Consider the following 26637-nt stretch of genomic DNA (forward strand, 5'->3'; position numbering starts at 1 on the left):
GCCCATCAAGGAGAGGTGGCTTGCAGCAAATGAGTCTAATATATAACATTTAGCTCCAAAACTGCCTTTCAGATCTGGCGTAAATTTATGTTTCAAACTAAACTAACCAATACTTAGTACAGAGATAGGCAAAAGTATCTATGAACCAAATTTATGACACAGCATGGGCCTGTTTAAAGGAGCTGTCTCATTTCAGTAAGTGGCAATTATTATGTAGAGGATTTTTTTTTATTTTAAATAAATACTTTATTGTTTTTCTGAACCAAAAATGTGAATTCCATTACAAATATTTTAAGAAATAGATACAAATAATCGTACACAAGTTCACATAATTGACCCCATTATACCCGCCCCCCACCCCTTGATTCCCCGCTGCGGGATCCAACCGTCTCCTATTGCTGCTCGTGGTCATCCCCCGATGCCACGAACAGCCGAACCTTTGGAACGAAGAAGAGGGAAACATCAAGAACCCGCCCCTTCCAGGGCTGCTCTGCTTTTTTTTTTTTCTATTCTTCTATATGCATCAATATCGTCTATCTGAACCCTCCACTCAGTGTAGGTAGGACTATTTTTTGTGCCCCAATATTTAAGAATCAAGACCTTTGCGACCATAAAGCTTTCCAAAGAGATTCTGGTCTGACAAGATGTAAGATCCGTATGGGTGAAAAGGCCTAATATTGCCTGCATAAAACAGCGATTCAATTTAATCTTGTATCTGCTATACAGTTCTTCATAAATGCTGGTCCAGAATCTTCTTATTTCTGGGCAATCCCATAACAGGTGATCTAGACCAGCCTTTTCGGTTGAACATTTGCAACACGTATCCCTTCTTTCCCTATATATTTTAGCAAGGAAGGCAGGGGAATAATAAAGACGGTGTACAATCCTGAACTGAATTAATCTATATTTTTCAGATATCGATACCTTTTTAATATTTCGATATACTATATCCCAATCGACAGTTTTTCCTATGCCTAATTCGGTTTCCCATCCTCCCTCGCTTTTTAATTTTGTTATTTCTCCAAAGCAGTCCCGAAATCTACGATATATTTGTGAAAGGGTGAGTTGTGTATCCCTAAATTTAAAGCAATAATCTAAAAAAGAATTTGCCCTATCAGTCAAGGATTCTTTATCCTGAGTGTTCATATATGCATGTCTAATTTGTGCATATCTATATCTATCTAAAAAGGTGACATTTATACCCTTTATTAAGTCATCAAAGGGAATAATACTTCCGTGCAATGTTATTTGGGTTAAACGGTTAATACCACGTGAATTCCAATAATTATAATCTTTAATTAACTAAACTCTTTTAAATTGTGATTGTGCCAGAGTGGAGTAAAAAGTGTGGGGCTGCTTACCCCCAATATCTTTTTCGTTTTATTCCAGACCTTATCTAATGTATCACTGATTACACACTGTTTTTTTCTTTTTCCTGGGTGCCCAGTCTCCAGAATGGAAAAAATATCTTCATATGGCCCCAAAAAGTCCCTTGACAAGATATTCAACAACGTTGCAGTCTGTTGCCCCCCCCCCCATCCCCCCCCCCCCGCCCCATCCACCACCTGCCCCATCCACCACCTGCCCCATCCACCACCTTATCTGAGCTGAAATATAGTATCCCTGCAGGGATGGAAGGGAAAGCCCACCATCCCTCCCAGAGAGACAAATATATTTTTGCTTGATCCTCACCCTTCCCCTCCCCAAAATTAGCTCATTTAGCAATCTATCTAAAAGCCCATATAGGACATGCTGTCAAAGGGTATAGGGCGATGGGGAGGACCACCATCCTTACCAATGAAATCCTTTCTGCCTGAGACAGAGGCAACTTCTGCCAAGTATGAATCTTTTCTTTCACCTTGTTAATCATAGGAGTTATATTTAAAGGGGTTGTCCAGGTTCAGAGCTTAACCCGGACATACCTCCATTTTCACCCCAGCAGCCCCCCTGACATGAGCATCGGAGCAGTTCATGCTCCGATGCTCTCCTTTGCCCTGCGCTAAATTGCACAGGGCAAAGGCATTTTTCTGAGTTCCGGTGACATACCGGGGCTCTCAATGGGGCTGACAGGAAGCCTGGTGACGTCACCGGCACTGATGGGCGGGATTTGGCTCTGCCCTAGCAAGTAAAACGGCTAGGGCGGAGCTAAAGCCCGCCCCTCAGAGCCGGTGACGTCACCGAACACACCGCTGGGCGGAAGTTACCGCCCGGCAGTGTGTTATTGAAAACACAAGAGCCTGTGCCCTGCGCGATCTAGCGCAGGGCACGGGAGCGCATCGGAGCATGAGATGCTCCGATGCTAGGCTCAGGGGGGCTGCCGGGGTGAAAATAAGGGTATGTCCGGGTTCAGCTCTGAACCCGGACAACCCCTTTAAGAGATTGTATCTAGTCAGGTCTGAGCTAATTCTGATGCCCAGATATCGGATAGAGTCGGTAAGGCCTAGTGGCCTAAAACCTAATACTCCATCAGGGGAGATCAAACTAAAGGGAGAAGTTCAGACTTATCCCAGTTCACCTTATAGCCTGATAAGGCCCCATACTCTTCCAGAATGTCAATCAAGGGTTGGACTCCCCTACATCCCTGCCTCAAAAAGACAAGGATGTCGTCCGCATACAGGCTAATTTTGTCTTCTTCACCTCTTCCTCCAAAGCCTATGATCTCTTTAGACTGTCTGATTCTGCATGCAAGAGGCTCTAAAACCAGAGCGAATATCAAAGGTGAAAGGGGACATCCTTGCCGGGTGCCTCGCTGTAAGGGGAACTGTTCTGAATCAATCCCATTTATCTTAACACTGGCCAAGGATCCAGAGTATAACAGCTGTATCCATTTAATAAAATGTTCCCCCAAGTTCATTCTGGTCAGGGTTCCCCATAGGAAGGGCCACTCCACCCTGTCAAAGGCCTTCTCGGCGTCTAAAGACAGGATGGAGCGGTCCTCCCCGTCTCCTACGTATATGTTAAGAAAAGCTCTACGGATATTAGATTGTATATTTTGTTTTGGGATGAATCCCGTCTGGTCCGGATGGATCAGACAGTGTATAACCCCCCCTCAACCTATTCGCAAGCAATTTGGCAAGTATTTTGTAATCGGTATTGAGTAATGAAATTGGACGATACGATCCAACTTCGGTCTTATCTTTATCCTTTTTCAGAATTAGAGAAATGGAGGCCTCCCTCAAAGAGGGAGGAAGGGGACCATTCCTCCAAGATTCATGAAACATCTGAAGGAGAAGAGGCAATATCGTTTTACGCGCCGTGTTATTTTTTATACTATCTACCACAGCCTCCAATTCTGCAAGAGTTATTGGTGAATTTAATTTAGTGCAGTCTTGGTCGGAGAGGCAAGGGAGTTCCACCTTGTCCAAAAAACAAACCGGGGCTCCACCCTCCACCCCGAGATTCGACTGATATAGTTTAGTGAAGTATTCTGTGAAGGCAGTTTTAATATTGAGATAATCATTAGTTAAGGCGCCAGAAGGTAACTTAATTTGCTTTATCAGGTTTGGGTCTTTTGGTTAGCAACTACCGATGCCAGCAATCTACCTGTTTTCCCCTTTTCAAAAAAATCACGATGTTCTGCAAAAAAGGCCTTATGTTGCGCTTTTTCATATAAGAAGGTCTGATGTTCCCTCTTAGCGTCTATTAATAATAGTCGAACATTTCCCCTATTCTGTCTGGCCAACTCTGCCTCCAAAGCCCCAACCCTCTCTACCAACTCTTTTTCCCTCTTGGCGTATTCCGCCCTTTTTTTTTTGATCCTCTTACAATATACCCCTCTTATCATAGCCTTCAGGGAGTCCCACACAAAATGTATATGTGTGGATCCGTAGTTTAGTGCCCAAAATTCTGAAATATCCTCCCCAATACTTTCTTGGTCCCCAACCAATTGTATCCAATGTGGATATAACCTGAAAGGTTTTCTACTCTTTTGCACATAATCAGCCATTGATAGCAACATCGGAGTGTGGTCAGATATACCATGTGGCTCATACTTCATTTTTTGTATCCGTTCCAAGAGTCCTGGAGTCGCCAGGGATAAATCTATCCTAGACATAACCCTGCAGGATCTGCTAAAACAGGAGAAGGCACTTTTTTTTTTTCCATATAGAGCCTGCCATACGTCTATAAGGCCCAACTCCTGGCAGATCCTGACTAGGGCTGTCGGCTGATCACCCACACTTCCTGCTTCACTAATCACAGATACCCTGTCCTTATTGTCCATCACGGCATTAAAGTCCCCCTGAACTAATATGGGACACGGGTCCCATTTACCCATATATTCCGCAAGTTTCCTCAGCACCTTGGACGAAAAAGGGGGGGGTGATATAAACAAACGCAAGTACGCACACCAGTCCCATCCATCGGCCATATAAAAATACAAATCTGCCTTCTTTGTCAATACATTGGTCATATGGGTCATAATCCACATTTCTATGAATGAAGACACTTACTCCCCGCGAATAGGCCAAATAATGGGAGTGGTACTCATACTGCGTCCAGGACTTTCGCATATAGTGCATTCTTTCAGCAGTTAAATGGGTCTTCAGCAGCCCCACGATGGCGGGTAAATGTCTAAAGATGGCATCATAGACCACCCTCCGTTTAAGTTTGTCCGCCAGTCCGCGGACTTTCCATGTCAGAAAGCGCGCCATTAACCTTAAATTGGAGGATGGTCCGTACCATCCACTTCCCTCCTAACTCTATATTGGATCCCGCATCGGCAAACGAAACAACCCTTTCGTCCCCAACCCCCCCTTCCTATGGTGCATGAGGCGATTGAGACCCATGCTCCTCTTACACATCGCCTAGGCCTCCTACCCCCCCACCCCCCCTCCCCACTCCTCCCCTCATCCCTCACATTTTTTTTTTTTTACCCGCCGTTTATACAGCAAATAATAAAAACTTACTCCCCAAAAGGGCGACGGAGGCACAGAGTGGCGGCTTTTACCTAAATAATTCAACTTTAGCCATAGAGGAAAAGGAAGGTATGAGAAGGAAGTCAAACCCACACAGCAGGTGTTCACATCTCATATCCCCCTAGCGTCCAACCAAGCAGAGGCCTCCTCAGTACTTGCAAAAATGGAAACAGAATCATTATTTACTATTCTTAATTTAGCCGGGAATAGCAACGAATATTTAATATTAGCGGTAATGAGACATTTCTTGATCTCCCCGAATTGCCTTCTTTTAAGCTGAGTAGAGAAGGAATAGTCAGGGTAGATCGAGATTTTATTTCCATTGTATACCAACTCGCTTAGCTCTCTTTTTCGGCGTAATATTTTATCTCGGTCACTAACACACAGAATTTTAGCAAGGAGGCCACGTGAGGGGGGGTGGGGGGGGGGGCCTTTTGTTTGGGGCCCTGTGTGCTCGTTCCACCATAAAAAATGATGAAAAGAACTCTCGGCCCAGGGAATCCCCCAACCATTTCTGTATAAATCCCACCGGATACTCTCCCTCTGATCCTTCCAGGAAGCCTATCAGTCGGATATTCCCCCTACGTGACCTATCCTCCAGATCGGTCAATTTTTCTTTGAGGGACCTATGTTCTAAATCAATCCTTTAAATTTTTTTCCCATTAAGGAGACTTCATTTTTAGTGACAATTAAAGATTGTTTTGTTTCATTTATGCTACACTGGATTTTGTCCATATCATCTCTGAGGAAGGAGATATCAGTTTGCATAGAACATACAGTAGTTGTTAATGTTCCTAAAGCTTGATACCTCCACTCTGTACCCTTAGTGCAGACTGCTAGCAATTCATTCATAACGTCTAGTAGAAATGATAAAGGAATGGCACAACATAGAGCCATAAGAATAGATGCCCCAGGATTGTTACTACATGGGGAATGCATGAAGCTATTAAAACAGGAATGTAAGGAGGGGTGACAGGTCCTCTTTAACTCAATGCTTCTGTATGTCATGAACGGCTCTGAGTTTGGCTAACTGGGCTTAGGTAGGGGGTGGGTAAATGGGGAACGAAGATATTGGTAACTATATGTGTATAGAAAAAAAAAAAAAATTGGTATGTATTGGGCTTTCTGTTTTACTACATACTTTGTATTCACTTATTTATTATATTGTATTCACTTTTTAGACAAATTGCAGACCGCACCATTTTATAGAAAGGGAATGGGCTGACTTTACAAAATTTGCTTAAACTTTTTCTAATTTTTTTTTTATTAGTAATAATCTTATGTGCAAGAAATGTGAATATGATACATTTATGTTAATTTGAGGTTCTGTGACCTGTGCTTTTATATGGTCATTGAATTTCTTGGGGACTTCCAATTTCCTTATTGCTTTTTTATTAGGGATCTCATGCAAAAACTGTAAAATTGAATTGTATACATCAACTAGTGTGAAGTAAGCAACCCCTAGTGGTAGTTGCTGGCATCCAAAATCTCATCACAAGTGACTTGGAGCTTTGTATCAGAAAAGCATAGAACAGCCCCATATAAAAAAAAAATAATAAGAAGAAATTAATAAGCATATAATTTTCTCGTCTTCTAGATTTAAAAAAATCTATCCGATCTACTGGTCTACAGTGGCATAATGATTCCATCCTCTTCAGTATTCATCAGCGAAAGGAAACTTTGGGTGATCCTTCCATCTGAAAGAAAAACGTACACACAAAAAAAAAAATGTCAGCTCATGTTCCTCAGATAGGAATACACAAACACACCTAACGCACTCCCACATCTAACAATGTGCGGAAAAGACTACAATGGAGAATACATCAGTGTACTAGTCAAAGCTGATACTAAGCACCACACTGTAAACTGCAGCTGCTTTACTTAAAGGGTTTTTTCCAGCAGTGAGTTTACTCTCACCTGTCCCTCCCAACTGCTGTTTACTTTTCTCTCAGATTTCACAGGCTCTACCTCTACATATCCTCGGCAGATCTTCCCCCAGTTCTAAAAGTAAGATAGCTTTCTTGCTGTCTTACATTTGGACCATTTTCTACTCCTAAAACAGGTGTAGAAAATGGTAAATGAAACGGGCTTGCCAGCCTGTCTCCTTCCCCTCCACTTCTACCTTTTTAGACCTGGTGTGAGTAGGTAGAAGTGACAGATTGCAGCGCAAATAACTCCACCTGTAATACGCGTAATTTAGGTGTATTTCAGGATTATAAATAACCCCCAATATATAGTATATGCTGTATACATATACAGTACAGTCCAAAAGTTTGGACACACCTTCTCATTCAAAGAGTTTTCTTTATTTTCATGACTATGAAAATTGTAGATTCACACTGAAGGCATCAAAACTATGACTTAACACATGTGGAATTATATACATAACAAAAAAAGTGTGAAACAACTGAAAATATGTGATATTCTAGGTTCTTCAAAGTAGCCACCTTTTGCTTTGATTACTGCTTTGCACACTCTTGGCATTCTCTTGATGAGCTTCAAGAGGTAGTCACCTGACATGGTTTTCACTTCACAGGTGTGCCCTGTCAGGTTTATTAAGTGGGATTTCTTGCCTTATAAATGGGGTTGGGACCATCAATTGTGTTGTGGAGAAGTCAGGTGGATACACAGCTGATAGTCCTACTGAATAGACTGTTAGAATTTGTATTATGGCAAGAAAAAAGCAGCTAAGTAAAGAAAAACGAGTGGCCATCATTCCTTTAAGAAATGAAGGTCAGTCAGTCCGAAAAATTGGGAAAACTTTGAAAGTGTCCCCAAGTGCAGTCACAAACACCATCAAGTGCTACAAAGAAACTGGCTCACATGCGGACCGCCCCAGGAAAGGAAGACCAAGAGTCACCTCTGCTGCGAAGGATAAGTTCATTGGAGTCACCAGCCTCAGAAATCGCAGGTTAACAGCAGCTCAGATTAGAGACCAGGTCAATGCCACACAGAGTTCTAGCAGCAGACACATCTCTAGAACAACTGTTAAGAGGAGACTGTGTGAATCAGGCCTTCATGGTAGAATATCTGCTAGGAAACCACTGCTAAGGTCAGGCAACAAGCAGAAGAGACTTGTTTGGGCTAAAGAACACAAGGAATGGACATTAGACCAGTGGAAATCCGTGCTTTGGTCTAATGAGTCCAAATTTGAAATCTTTGGTTCCAACCACTGTGTCTTTGTGTGACGCAAAAAAGGTGAACGGATGGACTCTACATGCCTGGTTCACACCGTGAAGCATGGAGGAGGAGGTGTGAAGGTGTGGGGGTGCTTTGCTGGTGACACTGTTGGGGATTTATTCAAAATTGAAGGCATACTGAACCAGCATGGCTACCACAGCATCTTGCAGCGGCATGCTATTCCATCCGGTTTGAGTTTAGTTGGACCATCATTTATTTTTCAACAGGACAATGACCCCAAACACACCTCCAGGCTGTGTAAGGGCTATTTGACCATGAAGGAGAGTGATGGGATGCTGCGCCAGATGACCTGGCCTCCACAGTCACCGGACCTGAACCCAATCGAGATGGTTTGGGGTGAGCTGGACCGCAGAGTGAAGGCAAAAGGGCCAACAAGTGCTAAGCATCTCACAACCGAAAACGACCGCCAGAAGTACAATCGTGAAATCCCTGGTGTAGTGTGCGTCGATGTGTGCGCAATTCCTCCAAAATAACATCACAGAGACGTTATCAAGTAGGTTCCAATAATGTGCCTTCCTCCCAGCAGCTAGGCGTGGTTTATTTATACCAGAAGATGGGAGGCGGTCTTACAATCATGACCAATGAGGAGACAGGTTATGGTATGAAGTGATTGGCTGGAAGGCGGTCTTACAATCATGAGGAATGAGGAGACAGGTTATGGTATGAAGTGATTGGCTGGAAGGCGGTCTTACAATCATGACCAATGAGGAGACAGGTTATGGTATTGTCATGGTCTTACCTTCTTGCTGTTCTCCTTCGTTTGACATGTGCTGGCGGCCATCTTGGTTTCTGGGTTTCTTGTAGCCTCCCACCCTGCGGCTTCTCCTTCCCACTGGGAGGAGCTGGATGCCTAGCTCATATATATAGGAGGTCTGTAGCTTCAGTTCCTTGCTTGGTCCTCCTGTGTTCACATGCTTCTAAGACTGCTGCTGCTTCTGGTTCCTGATCCTGGCTTTGTCTGACTACCCTGCTGGTTCCTGATCCAGGCTTCGTCTGACTACCCTTCTGGTTCCTGATCCTGGCTTCGTCTGACTACCCTGCTGGTTCCTGATCCAGGCTTCGTCTGACTACCCTGCTGGTTCCTGATCCAGGCTTCGTCTGACTACCCTTCTGGTTCCTGACCTCTGGCTTCGCAAGACCCTGCTTCGGTTTAGCCATCCGTTTGGACTTTTGCCTACAGCTTGATTTTCAATAAAGCCTTCTTATTTCCACTTATCTCTTGTTGTACGTCTGGTTCATGGTTCCATGACATTAGGACCAAGCCATGAATTCTGACGGTACAGGGCCATCCTCGCTACCTACGCTGGTTGCCAGACTTGATCAGCAGGATCACCTGTTGGGTCGGTTCGCTGTGGCGTTGCAAACCCTGCTTGAACGCAAGGCTCATTTAGCTTCCGTTGCCGATGGGTCGGTTGTCGCTCCTGGGCCCGCTCCTACTGCCGCTCCGGTTGTTGCGCCAGAGTCTACCCCGACACCTGTTGCTGCGCCTGCGGTGTTTCGGGGTATGACCGGTTCTGCCCCCCTTCCACAGCGCTTTGGGGGAGAGCCAACTCAGTGCCGAGGTTTCCTTAACCAGGTGGACATTTATTTCGAGTTGCTGCCACATGCCTTTCCCACTGAGAGATCAAAGGTGGGCTTCTTGATCTCGCTGCTCTCGGACAAGGCCTTTGCCTGGGCCAGCCCTTTATGGGAGAACAACAATCCGGTGGTTGCCGAGTTTTCCGGTTTTGTTGCTTCTCTTCGGAAGGTATTCGATGTGCCGGCTCGTGCTGCCTCTGCTGCGAAGCTCCTTATGTCCATCAGACAGGGTTCACGATCCGTAGCTGAATACGCCATTGAGTTTCGTACCCTGGCAGCAGAGGTGGGCTGGAATAATGAGGCTCTGGTCGCTGCTTTCTCTCATGGTCTCTCGGATGCCTTGAAGGATGAGGTTGCAGCTAAGGACCTACCAGTGGAGCTCGAGTCTCTTATTTCTTTCCTGATTTTGATTGACACCAGACTCAGGGAGAGACCTTCCTTTAAGGAGAGCCTGCGGAGGTCTTCTAACAGATTGGCGCCTACGTTTGCTGTCCCACCCGTGCCTCCCTCTCCTCCCACGCCTCCTGGGGATGACTTGTCTGGGGGTGAACCCATGCAGCTGGGGTTTGCTCGCCTGTCCGAGGGGGAGAGGGTACTCCGGAGACGCGAGGGCCGATGCATGTACTGTGGTCTCGGTGGGCATTTTCGGTTGGCATGCCCGAACCGTCCGGGAAACGCTCGCACCTGAGATCCTGTCGGGGGCAGATCTTGGGTGGAGTCTCCTCATCCCCGGTTTCCCGTGTTGACAAACCACTGATTACTGTTGTCCTCTCCTGGGTCGGGGGCTCGGTGACGACCCAGGCGTTGGTGGACTCTGGTGCTGGTGGTTTGTTCATTGATAGTGTGTTCGCTGCCGCCAATTCCATTCCTCTGCAGCCTCGAGGTTCCCCACTGGCTCTTGAGGCGATAGACGGCAGACCCCTTCTGCCTCCACACGTGACTCAGGAGACCCTTCCAGTGGGGATGGCCATTGGTGCCGTTCACAGAGAGTCGGTCTGTCTCCAGGTTATTTCGTCTCCACACTACTCGGTGGTCTTGGGGTACCCCTGGCTCCAGAAGCATAATCCGACTTTAGATTGGAGATCGGCCGAGATCCTCTCGTGGTCACCGCAGTGTGGGGCTAGTTGCATCCATGGGCCTGTCAAGTTGCTGTGTACTTCCTCGGACTCTCTGTTGCCTCCTGAATACGAGGAGTACCGGGATGTATTCGATAAGGTGCGTGCGGTTGCCCTACCTCCGCACCGCCCATACGATTGTGCCATAGAGTTACAATCTGGTGCCGTTCCTCCTCGTGGCAAAGTCTATCCACTGTCGGTAGCGGAGAATGAGGCCATGGAGGAGTACGTGAGGGAGGCGCTTTCACGCGGACACATTCGCAAATCCTCGTCCCCGGCAGGGGCTGGATTGTTCTTTGTGAAAAAGAAGGGCGGTGAGTTGAGGCCTTGCATCGATTACAGGGGTCTCAATCGCATCACGATCAAGAACGCTTACCCGATACCCTTGATTTCCGAGCTGTTCGATCGCCTCAAAGGGGCCACGGTCTTTACCAAACTCGACCTGAGGGCGGCATATAACCTGGTAAGGATCAAGGCGGGCGATGAGTGGAAGACCGCGTTTAACACCAGGACCGGTCATTATGAATCCTTGGTTATGCCCTTTGGGTTGTGCAATGCGCCCGCAGTCTTCCAGGAATTCATCAACGATGTTTTCCGTGACCTGTTGCAGCAGTGTGTGGTGGTCTATTTGGATGACATCTTGGTATATTCTGAATCCATGGAGGCCCACATTCTGGATGTCAGACGAGTGTTGCAACGGTTACGAGAGAACAAGCTGTTCGGTAAGCTTGAGAAATGCGAATTTCACCGATCCCAGGTAACCTTCTTAGGTTACATCATTTCCGCTGAGGGGTTCTCCATGGATCCTGAGAAGGTTTCGGCTGTCTTACAGTGGCCCCAGCCCAGTGGTCTTCGTGCCCTGCAGCGCTTTTTTGGCTTCGCCAATTATTATCGGAAGTTCATCAGGGACTTTTCCATGCTAGCCAAGCCTCTCACGGATCTGACCAGGAAGGGCAGTAATCCCCAGGTCTGGCCGCTCGAGGCCATCCGAGCTTTTGAGGCTCTAAAGTCTGCCTTTGTGTCGGCTCCGATTCTGTCGCATCCCAACCCTGGGTTGCCTTTTGTCCTCGAGGTGGACGCGTCTGAGACGGGAGTAGGCGCCCTTCTGTCTCAGCGTAGAACACCAGAGGGTCCTCTGCTTCCTTGTGGGTTTTACTCCCGGAAACTGTCTTCCGCGGAGTGCAACTATCAGATTGGTGACAGGGAGCTATTGGCCATCGTGCAGGCCCTTAAAGAATGGAGGCACTTGCTCGAGGGCTCGGTGGTTCCGGTTCTCATCCTGACGGACCACAAGAATCTGACTTACCTCTCTGAGGCCAAGAGATTGACACCACGTCAGGCCAGATGGGCTCTGTTCTTGTCACGTTTTAATTACGTGGTCTCCTACCTACCCGGTTCCAAGAACATCAGAGCGGATGCCTTATCACGGCAGTACTCCGAGCTGTCCGGGGAGGAGTCGATTCCGACTTCGGTCATACCTCCGAATCAGATCCTGGCCGCCATTCGCACCAGCCTGACCTCTCCCCTGGGTGAGCAGATTTTGGCGGCTCAATCTGGTGCTCCCTCTGGGAGACCCAACGGCAGATGTTTTGTGCCTGAGGAGTTGCGCACTCGGTTGTTGCGAACCTATAATAACTCCAAGGCCGCGGGGCATCCTGGAAAGAATCAGCTGTCCTGGGCTGTTTCACGTCTGTTCTGGTGGCCTTCTCTACGTTCCGACATCGCCGCATACGTAGCGGCATGCTCCGTTTGTGCCCAGAGTAAGTCCCCTCGGCACCTTCCGTTGGGCCTTTTGCAACCCATAGCCACCAGGGAGCGTCCATGGTCACACCTGGGGATGGATTTCATTGTGGACCTCCCTGCATCCCGAGGCCATACGGTCATTCTCATGATTGTGGATCGGTTTTCCAAAATGTGCCACTGTGTTCCTCTCAAGAAGTTACCCTCTGCACAAGAGTTGGCCTCGATTTTTGCCAGGGAGGTCTTCCGGTTGCACGGTTTGCCCAAGGAGATTGTGTCGGATCGGGGGAGTCAGTTTGTGTCCAGGTTCTGGCGCGCCTTTTGCTCCCAGTTGGGGATTCATCTCTCTTTCTCCTCGGCCTACCACCCTCAGTCCAATGGGGCCGCAGAACGATCCAATCAGGCCTTGGAGCAATTCCTTCGTTGCTATGTCTCCGATCACCAAGACAATTGGGTTGACCTCCTGCCTTGGGCTGAGTTTGCCAGGAACACGGCGGTGAACTCTTCCTCTGGGACGTCTCCCTTCATGGCCAATTATGGGTTCCAACCTGCCGTGTTACCGGAGGTATTCTCTCCCCAGGATATTCCGGCTGTGGAGGATCACCTTTCCGTCCTACGTGCTTCTTGGGTACAGATCCAGAGGTCCCTTGAGGTCTCTGCGCAGCGCCAGAGACTCCAGGCTGATCGCAGACGAGCGCCCGCTCCTTCCTACCAGGTCGGAGACCGCGTATGGTTGTCCACCCGCAACCTCAACCTTCGAGTGCCCACTCCCAAGCTGGCGCCTCGCTTTGTTGGTCCCTTCCGAGTGCTTCGCAGGGTAAACCCGGTAGCCTATGCCCTTGCGCTTCCTCCTGGCATGCGGATCTCCAACGTGTTTCATGTCTCCCTGTTGAAGCCACTGGTGTGTAATCGTTTCACTTCCTCGGTTCCTCGGCCTCGTCCGGTCCAAGTGGGCAATCGTGAGGAGTATGAGGTGAGCAATATCCTGGACTCACGCCTGGTCCGCGGTCGGGTGCAGTTTTTGGTCCATTGGCGTGGTTATGGTCCAGAGGAGCGTTCCTGGGTTCCCTCCGCAGATGTCCATGCTCCTGCCTTGCTCCGAGCCTTCCACGCACGCTTCCCTCAGAAACCGTTCTTTACTCCGCGGAGGAGGGGCCCTTGAGGGGGAGGTACTGTCATGGTCTTACCTTCTTGCTGTTCTCCTTCGTTTGACATGTGCTGGCGGCCATCTTGGTTTCTGGGTTTCTTGTAGCCTCCCACCCTGCGGCTTCTCCTTCCCACTGGGAGGAGCTGGATGCCTAACTCATATATATAGGAGGTCTGTAGCTTCAGTTCCTTGCTTGGTCCTCCTGTGTTCACATGCTTCTAAGACTGCTGCTGCTTCTGGTTCCTGAGCCTGGCTTTGTCTGACTACCCTGCTGGTTCCTGATCCAGGCTTCGTCTGACTACCCTTCTGGTTCCTGATCCTGGCTTCGTCTGACTACCCTGCTGGTTCCTGATCCAGGCTTCGTCTGACTACCCTGCTGGTTCCTGATCCAGGCTTCGTCTGACTACCCTTCTGGTTCCTGACCTCTGGCTTCGCAAGACCCTGCTTCGGTTTAGCCATCCGTTTGGACTTTTGCCTACAGCTTGATTTTCAATAAAGCCTTCTTATTTCCACTTATCTCTTGTTGTACGTCTGGTTCATGGTTCCATGACAGGTATGAAGTGATTGGCTGGCGAAGATGTGAATGATTGCGCGAACTTATGCTCGCGCGTTCACACACACATTCGCGCCCTTTCCGTTGCCGTGCTTATCCTCGTGGGTGAAGAAACCCCCCCCCTCGACGGTCCCCATCCCCCATCCCTCCCTCCTTAGCCGGCGCCATGACACTGGTATCCTGCAGTAATACCAGGCCGGGCACAAATCAGCTACAGGTCGGGACGACCGGACCATCATGCGAAAGTCTCTGCGCAAATCCATAGGATAGATGGCGACCATACGGCGAACAATTATTTTTCCACAACAAAGCTTATCAAGAGAATGCCAAGAGTGTGCAAAGCAGTAATCAAAGCAAAAGGTGGCTACTTTGAAGAACCTAGAATATGACATATTTTCAATTGTTTCACACTTTTTTGTCATGTATATAATTCCACATGTGTTAATTCATAGTTTTGAACACTATGTACAGACACATTATATACAGTATATATACACACACACACATTTATATATATAGACACATACACCTATATACATATATATATATATATATCCATATATATATATGGGGGGTACGTCTCTCTGACAGTGGAGCTCTGGGGAGTGCTGTGTTGAATCAGAGTCTGAGCTGGAGTTGCATTGCCTAAAAAACTGAGTACAAAGCGAGGTCCATATACACCCCGTGGGGTTACGGTACTGTGCAATATCATACCTGTGTTATTTTATAGATATAGGACTTTATTGTTTCTTTAAGGCCGGCTGGAGAAAGCAGGTCGCTGCCGTTTACTGCCTTTGTTGTTTTGTCAAGAATAAAAGTCAACTGTTGCTTTGCTTTCACCACTAAAGGCTGCTACTGTGTTCTTACCTGAAGGCTACCATTGGGGCAGATATAGACACATACGTATACCTATGAGCCAGCCCATCATATAGCAAGGAGGGATAATACTTAGCTAAGAGCCTCCTTGATTAAACAGTTGGTGGGGGTCCCAGCAATCGGACCCCCATCTATCACAAGTTTTTTGAAAGTGCAGTTTCTCTTTAAATAAATCAATTATTTCAAGCTGTAAAAATCTGTGTGTAGTGACTGCAGGTAATCATAAGGAGAAGCAGCGGGCACCATAGCAGTGGTGCAGTCTGCGCTATAGTAGGTACGTCCTTAGGTAGAGTATATAATGTACCAGCCGGATTTATAGCGCTAGAGTGAAACTAGCCTTAGCTGTCCCCTATAATCTTAATTTGCCTCACCGTTTGGCTTGAACATAGCGATAATTTCTGTTGAGAGATTCAAGCTGTTTCATGTCTTCAGGTGATAAGTGAAAATCAAAGACCTGTAAATAAATAAATAAAAGTATATATATATATATATATATATATATATATATATGCTGTATATAAATATATAGAAATGGAGAATATATATTGTCGAAGAGTGTGAGAGATTATGCTGCTATACTTTACATAAAGTTATGTCACGATACAGTCCACATTAATAACGTAAATCAAACTCGATCAGTGGTGTCTTAGGCCTCTTTCACACAGGCAAATTTTCCGTGCGGGTGCAATGCGTGACGTGAACGCATAGCACCCGCACTGAATCCTGAACCATTTATTTCAATGCATCTGTGTACATTAGCGTTTTTTTTTCACGCATCAGTTCAGCGTTGCGTGAAAAACGCAGCATGTTCTATATTCTGCGTTTTTCACGCAGCCCTGGCCCCATAGAAGTGAATAGGGCTTCAGTGAAAAACGCATTGCATCCGGAAGCACGTCAGGATGCAATGCGTTTTTTAACTGATGGTTGCTTAGAGATGTTGTTTGTAAACCTTCAGTTTTTTTATCAGGCGCGTGAAAAACGCATCAAAGCGCATTGCACCTGCGTGTAAAAAACTGAACAACTGAACGCAATCGCAGACAAAACTGACTGAACTTGCTTGCAAAATGGTGCGAGAACGCATCCTGAGCCTATCCGTATCGTTCGTGTGAAAGAGGCCTTAGGGTCCATTCACACGTACGCAAAATGGGTCCGCAACTGTTCCGTGGAACAGGTGAGGACCCATTCATTTTCAATGGGGCCGGAATGTGCTGTCCGCATCCGCATTTGCGGATCCGCACTTCAGTTCCGCAAAAAAATAGAACATGTCCTATTCTTGTCCGCAATTGCAGACAAGTTAGGGCATTTTCTATGAGAGTGCCGGCGATGTGCGGTCTGCAAAACACATACGGACGTGTGTATGGACCCTAAATCTCAACTCCCTACCTCAATCCTAGAGAGGACAAAGCCAATATCAAATTTCTAGGAACCTCATAAAAATGAGCTTAAAACGACTTTTATTTATTCTTAAGAAGGTGATAAAAAATGAGGAATATAGCCAGGTCAAAAGAGGCAATGGTGCTGAGGTCACTAGTGCCCAGTCTAGTCAGACGGGAGCTATGTGTAAAGCCGCTAGGAAAAAACGGTGAATTTTTTTTAATGATTTAGTAGGAGTATTGGCAGTCCTAACTCCTAGATAACATCTCAGTACAGAGGTCTTGTCCCTGCCTACATACTTCAATATCATTCACAGCACACTTTCCCTAATGCCTGCTTGTATAGGAGTGCGCTCCCTAGCGCGGCTACATTCGGAGCACCCGACCTGACAAGGGTGACCCCCAGCCGTCTGGAACTACAGGTCTGAGCTATCTTTTCCTACCCTAACATCTACCCCTTTCCTCCAACATGTTTCACCATGCTATGGCTCATCAGGGAGCACCTTGACGGGTTAAGCTGGTGAATGGCAGTGGCAAAGCTCTGTTGTTTTTTCCACGTAGTCCAAGGTGCAGTTGCACTTAACTAGATAGACAATGTCCCTTGTTTGGCAGTCTCTGGTTTCATATTCGGTTCCAGTGGATATGCAACGTGCCAGTCCGCAGAGGTAGAACACGTGAGGTGCACGGTGGGCCTGAATGTACATACAGTTCATCGGTTACTCGCGGTTTAGCAGTCGCCTCCCTGGGCCAGCAGTGCAGTGAAGGGGAGAACAGCACTGGATTCTCCGGGGCACACTCGGTTACAGGGGACACCGGCCAGGTGGTGGTTGAGGTGCCCTTAATGGTGGATGGTTGCTGAGTGCTTGTGCGTCTGGGCCCCTGGTTTAAGTAATGTTGTGACGCCAGCACCTTGATAGTGCAAAAGGGTAATAGTGGTGTGGAGTTGGAAGAATGAGGCAGGTTTGAATCTAACGGTAAACTTTACTTTAACCAGGTTCTTGATAACAGTTTGCATCCAGCAATAAAACAGTCTCTGATACACATGCAGGTAGGATGTGATAAATCCTAGTAACAGGCTGTGCTGATGATACTGTGTCAGGCTAGGGTGGTAAGTTATGTACTCACTGGGAAAACAGCTTTTGACCTTGCTTCAGGTAGTCCCAATCTTGCTCTTCTACACAAGTGATATCACAGAATCCTTATCTGTTTTAAGAATAACTCTGAGGCTGCCAGAAGCTATTAAGTCCTTCACCAAATTACAAAGGCGCCTAAGCCTATAACAATGGCTTTGTCCTTCCTTTGTCGTGAACCACTAAATATAAGAAATTCACTTGTTCCTCTTGTAGAATAAAGGTAGTGTAATGACCGGCGTCACGCAAAGGGAGGGAAAAGGGAAGGCCCTGCCCAAGGGAGAGGGAAAGGTGGTGACCTCTGACTCACCTTGCGGCTGGCACTTGACTGCCCTGATGTCCCTAGACGGGTTCCTCACCCGTACGCCGATCACGTGCCTAAACCCTGGCTTTGCCTAAGATGAGCCCTAGGTAGTGAACGGGGCGGTGGGATCACTAGTCCGCACCACTGACACTAAAAGGAAAACACCAAGGAGAGGACAGAAAATACAGACAATCATATAATCCCAGGTGGGCGACAACAGCAGACCACAAAGGCCCAACAGGGATCCGGAGGGTAACGTTCTGGAACAACAACCAGGGAACGCAGCAACACAGCTCCAGTGGGTCAGTATAGAAGTCCAGGCAGGAAGCTCTATATCTGGCAACCAGAGAAGTGGGAGAGGGGAATATAAGGAGGTTGGGAGTGCTGGACAAGGAACAGCTGAGGAGAAGGAGCTACGGCTCCCTGAGTGAGCCAAAAAGGGTTGCAAAGCAAACCCAGAAAGCTATCATAAAGAAACAGCCCTATTTTACTACATAGAGCGCGCAGCCAACCGCTGCGACTTCCTGACCCCAGGTATAACGGAGTCAGGCATGGTTCTTGACACCCTCATGACAGGTAGACTTCCCTCTGCCTGCGTTCCTGGCTTAGATCCTAAGGCAAATGATGGCTTCTCTGGGCCGTGACGCTCCAGAGAGCTGGGAGGAAAGGGAACCTCTCCTTCCCCTTGTAGCTCCTCACTCCATCTCCTTTAGAGAGCTCTAATACAACCAACTCCCTAACTAGGCCTGAAATGCCCTATTTATACTGTGGTGCTACCCCCACCTAGTGGTGTATGCATGTAGTGCACCTGACAGCCTGGTAAATAGGAATATCACAGGATAACATAATACAGCATGATATACAGATGATAAACAAAAAGCTTTTGCAGTTCCAACATAAGCTAGTGGAAAGCAGCAGCTAAACTTTGGAACTTCTTTGTAACTATCACCTGGCCACATGACAAACAGTTACCACAGTGGAAATTTCCAATAGACAGCTGTGAGAGCCAGGTACCCTGCCTCAGAGGGGGTTTGTAGTTGCTTCTCACCAATCTTTAAAGCAATGTCCCTTTTATTAGATAATTAGTGGCCTACAACTGGAAATACAACTTTTCTCAGACCAGGATCTTTTAGCAAAATAGCCCAATGTCTCTCAATCATTTTTCTCAATTAGGAATCTGCTTTTTTTTATTTTTTTATTTTTTTACAACTTATCCCAAAATCACAGACAACCAACATTTTTTTACGGACAAACTGGAAAACCATAGTGAATGATAAAGATTATAACTAAGTAATACATACCTATAGCACAATATACTAATAAGATCTCATAAGAACTGAGCTTTTAAACCATAATAATTAACACCAAAATAATCTACTCAAGTACCAACAGCCTAAAAAAAATCACAGACATATCTATTTGTTTTTCATGGAGACAGGAAAAAAGTCGCCTAGTTTACGGACTGTCCAGAAATTTTTGAACGGTTGGCAACCCTGGTTGTCGTTCAGTATTATCAGTGGATTTCGGTACTAACAGAGTTACCCTTTTGTCCATACATGCTTGCCGAAATGCTTTCTTTTTAAAGAGGACCTTTCACCGATTATGACACTGTGAACTAAGAATACAGACATGGAGAGCGGCGCCCGGGGATCTCACTGCACTTACTATTATCCCCGGGTGCCGCTTCGTTCTCCCGCTATGCCCTCCGGTATCTTCAGTCACAAAGTTATAGTAGGCAGAGATTTCAGTCACTAAGTTATGGTAGGCGGAGTCTGCCCTTGTTCTGCTGTAGCGCTGGCCAATCGCATTGCAGAGCTCACAGCCTGGGAGAAAATAACCTCCCAGGCTGTGAGCTCTGCGCTGCGTTTGGCCAGCGCTAGAGCAGAACAAGGGCAGACTCCGCCTACCGTAACTTAGTGAGTGAAATCTCTGCCTACTATAACTTAGTAACCAAAGATACCGGAGGGCATAGCAGGAGAACGGAGCGGTGCCCAGGGATAATAGTAAGTACAGTGAGATCCCCGGGCACTGCTCTACATGTCTGTATTCTTAGTTCACAATGTCAGGATCGGTGAAAGGTCCTCTTTAATATCTTATCTGGATAGCCATTATCTTGGAATCTCTCTGGTAAGTCTTGGGCTTGATCAATAAATGTCTGCATACTGGAACAATTTCTCCGAAGTGCAAATATTGTCCCTTCAATGGGCCCCTTTTGAGAGAGTACAGATGTGCACTTTCCTACTTCAAAAAGGTGCTAAAGGTGTCATTGATCCCTCTTTCAATCAGAAAATCCAAGGAGGGTAGTTTCTTAGGGTCACACTCAGCTGTAAACCACAGTCTTATTTCATTTGTATTAATGTTAGAGACAAAATCCCTAGAGGATTTTTCTAAGCCCATCCACAGTACAAAAATGTCATCGATAAACCTCAACCACAGGCCCCATAGGTTTGTGACATCTGATGATCAGCTGACCAGATGACATTGGATTCCCACCAGCCCAGGAGCAGATTTAAGTAAAACAGTGCACAGGGGTTACCCATTGCGTTGCCTCTGATTTGGTGGTAATAACGACCATCAAAAAGAAAAAAAGGTTTTGTGAGACTGAATTCTAGTAGGTTGAACAAAAATTGGTTATGTGCCCCTTTCTCTCATCTCAAGAAAACTGGATACAGCTTTAAGCCCTAGGTGATAGTGAGTTGAGCTATATAGTGCTTCAACATCTAATTGTCTAATTGAATCCCGTCCAGCCTTGCTAATAAATCTGATGTGCCACAAATGTAGGAAGGTGGAGCCTCCACGAAAAGTTGTAAAATTCCATCCACATATATTCCTAAATTTTAACCTAAACTACAGACCCCCAAAACTATCGGCATACTTTTCAGTGGGTTCATACCTTTTTGGATTTTTTGTAATGCATAAAATGTGGCAGTCTTGACTACTTTAATTCATTACTAATTGGTCTTCCTCTCACTAAACTCTACCCTCTTCAGTTTGTCCTAAATGCTGCAGACAGGTTCATCTGTCTGTCCACCTACAATACTGATGCTACTAGCCTGTGCCAGTCAATTCACTGGTTGCCCATCCACCATAGAACACAGTTCAAACTTCTCACCCTCACCCACAAAGCTCTCCACAGTGCTGCACCTCCATACATCGCCTCCTTAATTTTCGTCGACCACCCTACTAATGCTTAATTCGTACCTCTCACTCTCGTCCTCAAGACTCTTCTTCAGCTGCACCTACTATCTGGAATGCTCTACCCTGGAATATCCAGTCAATTCCCAACTTGCCTACCACTGATGGTGGGTCATGTGACCAGGGAATTGATTCAGTCTCCTTAATTTAAACATACTGCACCTAATTCCCAATAGTGCAGGTGCATGTATTTGAGTGATTCACTTGGCCACATAAACCCCATCAGTAGCTGTCTTATGGACGGAACTTCTGTGTGGACAGCACAAAAGACTTGACAAACGAAGGGACATACTTTACAAAATATAGAAAATGGCACAGAATTTCAACAAAGGCTATATTAGTAAATGCCATATAGACATCTTACAAATACACCAGCAGCCGGAAAGTAGGACAACCACTTTAAGTTTTAAGTTAATCTTTGATGAGGTTCCTAAAAATTTGATATTGGTACACATTAACACTTTAATAAATTACTATGCAGTACATAAATAATAAAAAGCACATGTAATGGCAGCCAGAGTGCCCATGATGACAATGCCACCAGTATACTTCCATTAAAAGTGTCATCATAGTCAGAAGAGTGGCCATGATAAAAAATAGTGCCAACTAACAACACTTCACAAACAATAATGACATTCAGTGTGCCTTGATACACAATAGCACAAATAGAGGATAGAGGTATTATCTGTAGTGGTCTAGGGCAGTAAAGGTATTATATCTTCTGTAGTCTAGGGTATTAAAAGTAATCAATATACAGTATCTTTGTAGGAGTTTGAGGTCTGCCTTTAGGATCCAGTGCTTCAAATCTCACACATAAACATAGCCAACTGTCACCACTAGGGGGAGCTAGTTGGTACACTCACTGCATACAGATTTAAACAATGGAACTCAATGCTAGTGGTAGACATATATATTTAAAAAACAATGCCATGACTCTTAGCATAAATAGAGATAGAGATGAACAAATGAGTTCGTAATGAACCGGGTTCATTAACAACTTTTCAAAATTTTCTCCGGCAGATGAACCCAAAGCTCTTTACATTTGTTTTGGACAAATCCAGTAAAATAACGTGCAGTAAAATTTTACTGCACATGTCAGTGGGAAAAAGCACTAGGGAGGAAGAAGAATGATGCTCACATGACCCTAAGAGGAAATGTCGGGGGTTTGGCTTGCCTGATTGGTTCCGGGGTCAACCAAAAGTCTGGATGAGCCAATTGGTGTTGCAGCAGGCAAGGAGATGCCTTTGCAGAATGAGCAGAACCATTCTTTGTTGGGCTGTGAATTAGGGTGGATGGGTCTATGCAGTGTCTGACAGAAAAGGATCTTAGGAATGGTGTACGGTCACAATCAAGCTTTCATTCTAGTGTGAGGGATAGTGAAAGGAAAGGCTTCAAAGAAGACTTGTGTAGAATGGGAAAAGGCAGGGAATTCTGTCAGCCAAGGAGTGAGAAGTGGGATGCTGAGGCTAAGTGTGCCTGGCAGTGCCTTATAGCTGCAATTACCTCTTTATGGCACAGCTGCTGCAGAACATCAAAAGCAGCTACTTGAAAGGACATTTATTTTATTTTTGTTTGCCACTTTAACAAAAATACAGTTTGTTTTGTGTGTGTGTGTGTGTGTGGGGGGGGGGGGGGGGGGGTGATGACCTTAAAAGTGGACAAGTTGTGTTTTACCATGCAGAGGATAGATTTGAAATCTTAGTTAAAACATGAACTACTAGTCCGAAATCCATGTCAGGGCATCTCCACACAGGGAAGTATTGCTCCCTGTCTTTATTTTCCAGAAAACAGATTTGCAAACTGTTTCATACTTGTGCAACTGTGTACATTTAGGCCAAAGAATGTCAGAAATACGGGAGGGTTCCAGAACCGGAATGTGGGTAGTAGCAGAGAAGGCTTTCAGTGGGGTACTCTCTGTTTTCTCTGTGCCTTCCTAGTGGTGTGCCTTCCTTTTCCAAAGAAGTGGCAAGAAAACCCCACCACACCCTACAGTTGATAGTCAAGAGAGTCTCCGTGCTGATGAGTTGTGAGAGCAGTCAGCATTTCTACTGTCCTGAGGAGGTTCAGGAGGAGGCTGCAGACCCCATACATAGCTGTGTAGTGGTGGTAACAGTGGCACCAGTAGCCACAGTATTGGCGGTGGGGGCAGCAACAGTGGCATGGCCAAATGCAGAGCAGGGGAGGGGGACCAAGGAGTCCACTATGATATCTTACAATCTGATAAAAGTGGCAGGGAGGGTAAGAACTGCTTCAGGATCTGGTGATATGACTGACACTGTGAGTGGTTTAGGCCCAATAGATGCCTCTGGTGGAAGACATAAGAATTGCCCTGTGCAAGCTCTGCAAGACTAAAATAAGCTGTGGGCAGCCAAACACAAACCTAAGCGCCACAGCTCTATTGAAGCACATGAAGCAGTGGTCAAATAAAGGTGGCAGCCAGCTACTGCATCAAGAATTCGCTCCTTCTCCCAGTCTCCCTTACATAAGCCAGGCCGCATCCACGGGCAATAAGGTGTCTTTCACACAGTCGTCCTCCCTTTTGCCTCTCCTGCTCAGGCTACTCCTCCTCTTCTGCTCCATTGTCAGCCATCGATAATGGAATGTGTGGCCAAGAAACAACTCTACATGCCCAGCAATTCGTTTGTGTGGAAGCTTAAAGGGGTTCTCCGGGCTTAACCTTTTTTTGGTTATTACAAGCTAAACCTGTGAAGGAAAGATTATTGCTCACATACTTACATTCCAAAGTGAAGCCGTTCTTGAGATCTGCCTCCCGGTCACGTGGTCCCTCCAGGTGGCTTTTCTGTGCTTCCGGCCGAAGTCCGTCTTCTTATCTTCCTGTCTTCTCTTCCTTTCTCCAGCAGGAGACGGATCGCGAGTGACGTCACCGCCTCCTGCTGGCGAAAGCACCGGCTGGCAGTCTTCTCAGCGCCCTAGGCTGAATGCTCATGCGCATGTGTAGGACAACCGGCTGCTCTCTGTATCGTACAGGCTTCTATGTAATGCCAGTACTGACTCCTGCACAGCGCAATGTAAGCACTGGATGGCACAAGGGGGTAAATGTATTGCACATGGGGGCAATGGTTGGCACAATAGTGTAACTGGATGGCACAAGGGAGTCAATTGATGGCGCAAGTGGGGCACTGGATGGCACTCGTGTGCAGGAAGCCTTAGTGATAGGGCTCATGCACAGAACTGTATCTGTTTTGCGGTCTGCAAGTTGCGGATCCACTAAATAAGGTTACTGTCCATGTACGATTTTTTTTTTTTTCAGTCCTATTGAATTCTATGGGTTTTAGATGATCTGCATTATGAGGACCAGAATAGGACATGTTCTATCTTTCGCAGAACTAACATACAGATGTGGAAAGCACATGGACGTCATCAGTGTGTTTTTTACATCCATATGTCATTTCCAGTAAAGACAGAACAAGTCCTATTCTGGTCTTCAAAATGAGGACCCCAAATCCATAGAACTCAATGGGACTGCCAAAATTGTGGATTGCAAAATGGATATGGTTGTGTGCATAAGGGTTTAGATACACAGCTCAGCAGGCAGGATCATACATGATAGGGTTAGATACACCAATCAGCAGGCTGTGTCATACAAAACTGGATTAGATACACAGCTCAGCAGGAAGCATCAAACAATATGGGATTAGATACACAGTTTAGCAGGCAGTATCATTGAAGATGGGATTCGATATACATTTCAGCAGGCAGTATCATACAAGATGGGATTAGATACACAATTTAGCAGGCTGTGTCATAAAACATGGGATTGGATATACATTTCAGCAGGCAGTTTCATACAAGATGGGATTAGATACACAGTTTAGCAGGCTGTGTCATAAAACATGGGATTGGATATACATTTCAGCAGGCAGTATCGTACAAGATGGGATTAGATACACAGTTTAGCAGGCTGTATCATAGAAGATGGGATTAGATAAACACTTCAGCAGGCAATATCATAGTAGATAGGATTAGATATACACTTCAGCAGGCAATATCATAGTAGATAGGATTAGATATACACTTCAGCAGGCTGTATCACACACAACAGGATGTGTATCAGGCATACATACAGGATAGGATTAGATACAGATGTGTTTGGATACGCTTGCTGATTCCAGCTGTTTATCACACTCTGGAGATAGTGACGGAAAAACCTGTGGACTGTCAGTGATGGGATTAGATACATCCCTCAGCTGGCTGTATCACAGGATAGGATTAGATACACATGTGAGGGCAGAGCCTGTGGACAGTCAGTAATGGGATTTAGACACTGGGTGAGAAGTAGATTCCTGTCTGGGTGTAGGAAGACACAGGAGTTGTAGTGGGTGTAGCAGCTGAAGGCAGAGCAGGGGGGGGGGGGGGGCGTGTCCAGCATGTGACTCATCACTGTGCAGCCAGGCTTGTGTATCAATAAAGTTATGTATTCAACAAAACAAGAAGGGGAGAAAGTAAACAGATCTGCCAGGATAGTCTGATGTCTTCCAGGGGGGAAGGAAAGCTCATACACAAAAAACAGGTATTGGGGGCATATATATGTATGTATGGTGAGGGGTGTTAGGAGCACCTACATTTTTTTGATTTTGGGACCGGACAACCTCTTTAATTTCTACCTGGACAAGTTGCTGGTGGTGCAGTTGCTGCTGTACCATTTCATAAAGTCTGCTGCCTTTAGGGAGCTTATGGCATGTGCTCATCCTCACTGTAAGATACCTTGTCAGCATTATTTCTCCCAAAAAGTTATCCCTGCTTTATACTCTCACGTGGCAGAGAACATGGGATGATCCCTGCAATTCTTGCTATGCGGCAAGCTTCACTCCATAGTGGACACCTGGAGCAGCTGTTATGGGCAGGGACAGTGCATGACTTTCACAGCCTACTGGGTCAATGTTTTTTGTGGCGAGGCAGCACCCTGACAACAAGGCCAGGTCCTTTTGACCCCCCCCCCCCCCACCACCACCACCATTGTGTCACCCTGGCTCTCACACCAGGCACTCCATGGAATGCTCTTGTCCCGAACAGCAGTAGAGCACGCTGTCACCCCCCCCCCCCCTAACTTCCTATCGTATGTGTCAAGTCAAGTTTTGCCATGCTGTGTTGGAGTTGATCGGCCTGGGCGAGATTAGCCACACAGGCGAGCAGTTGGTAAAATATATCAACCACCTGCTGGCTGTCGCCCTGTCGACTTCAACGGGGAAAGGTGGTTAGCGACAATGGCCGCAACATTCTAAGCCCTAGGAGACTAGAGGGTGTTATATACCAATTACCAGATTGAACCAGATTGTAGCCAATCTGGTTCAGCTCAAACGGTTTGGGTCCGAACTTTTTAAAAAATTTGGTGAACATGAACCAAACCAAACTTCGGCAGGTTTGCTTATCTTTATATGGAGCCAAATAGGATTTGGGGCCAAATCCACAAAATAGGAGGATGTATAAAGAAAGAAAAGTGTTATACTTAGTGGGACAGCTGAAATAAGGTAAACAGTTTGTATTTTTT

At 46.2% G+C, this 26637-nt stretch overlaps 1 protein-coding gene across 1 annotated transcript in view; it reads right to left on the reverse strand.

Moving 5' to 3' along the window:
• Window positions 1–6570: 6570 nt before the first annotated feature.
• The window catches only part of LOC122926608 (estradiol 17 beta-dehydrogenase 5-like), a 52072-nt gene continuing 32005 nt past the window's right edge, over window positions 6571–26637 (reverse strand). The window contains exons 8-9 of the mRNA XM_044278033.1: window positions 15498–15580; window positions 6571–6613 (exon numbers count right to left, since the gene is read on the reverse strand). Coding sequence (XP_044133968.1) covers window positions 6571–6613; window positions 15498–15580 — 126 coding nt within the window. The remainder of the gene's footprint in view (window positions 6614–15497; window positions 15581–26637) is intronic.

Source organism: Bufo gargarizans, chromosome 2, assembly GCF_014858855.1.
Source record: "Bufo gargarizans isolate SCDJY-AF-19 chromosome 2, ASM1485885v1, whole genome shotgun sequence".
NCBI classification, from domain to species: Eukaryota; Metazoa; Chordata; class Amphibia; order Anura; family Bufonidae; genus Bufo; species Bufo gargarizans.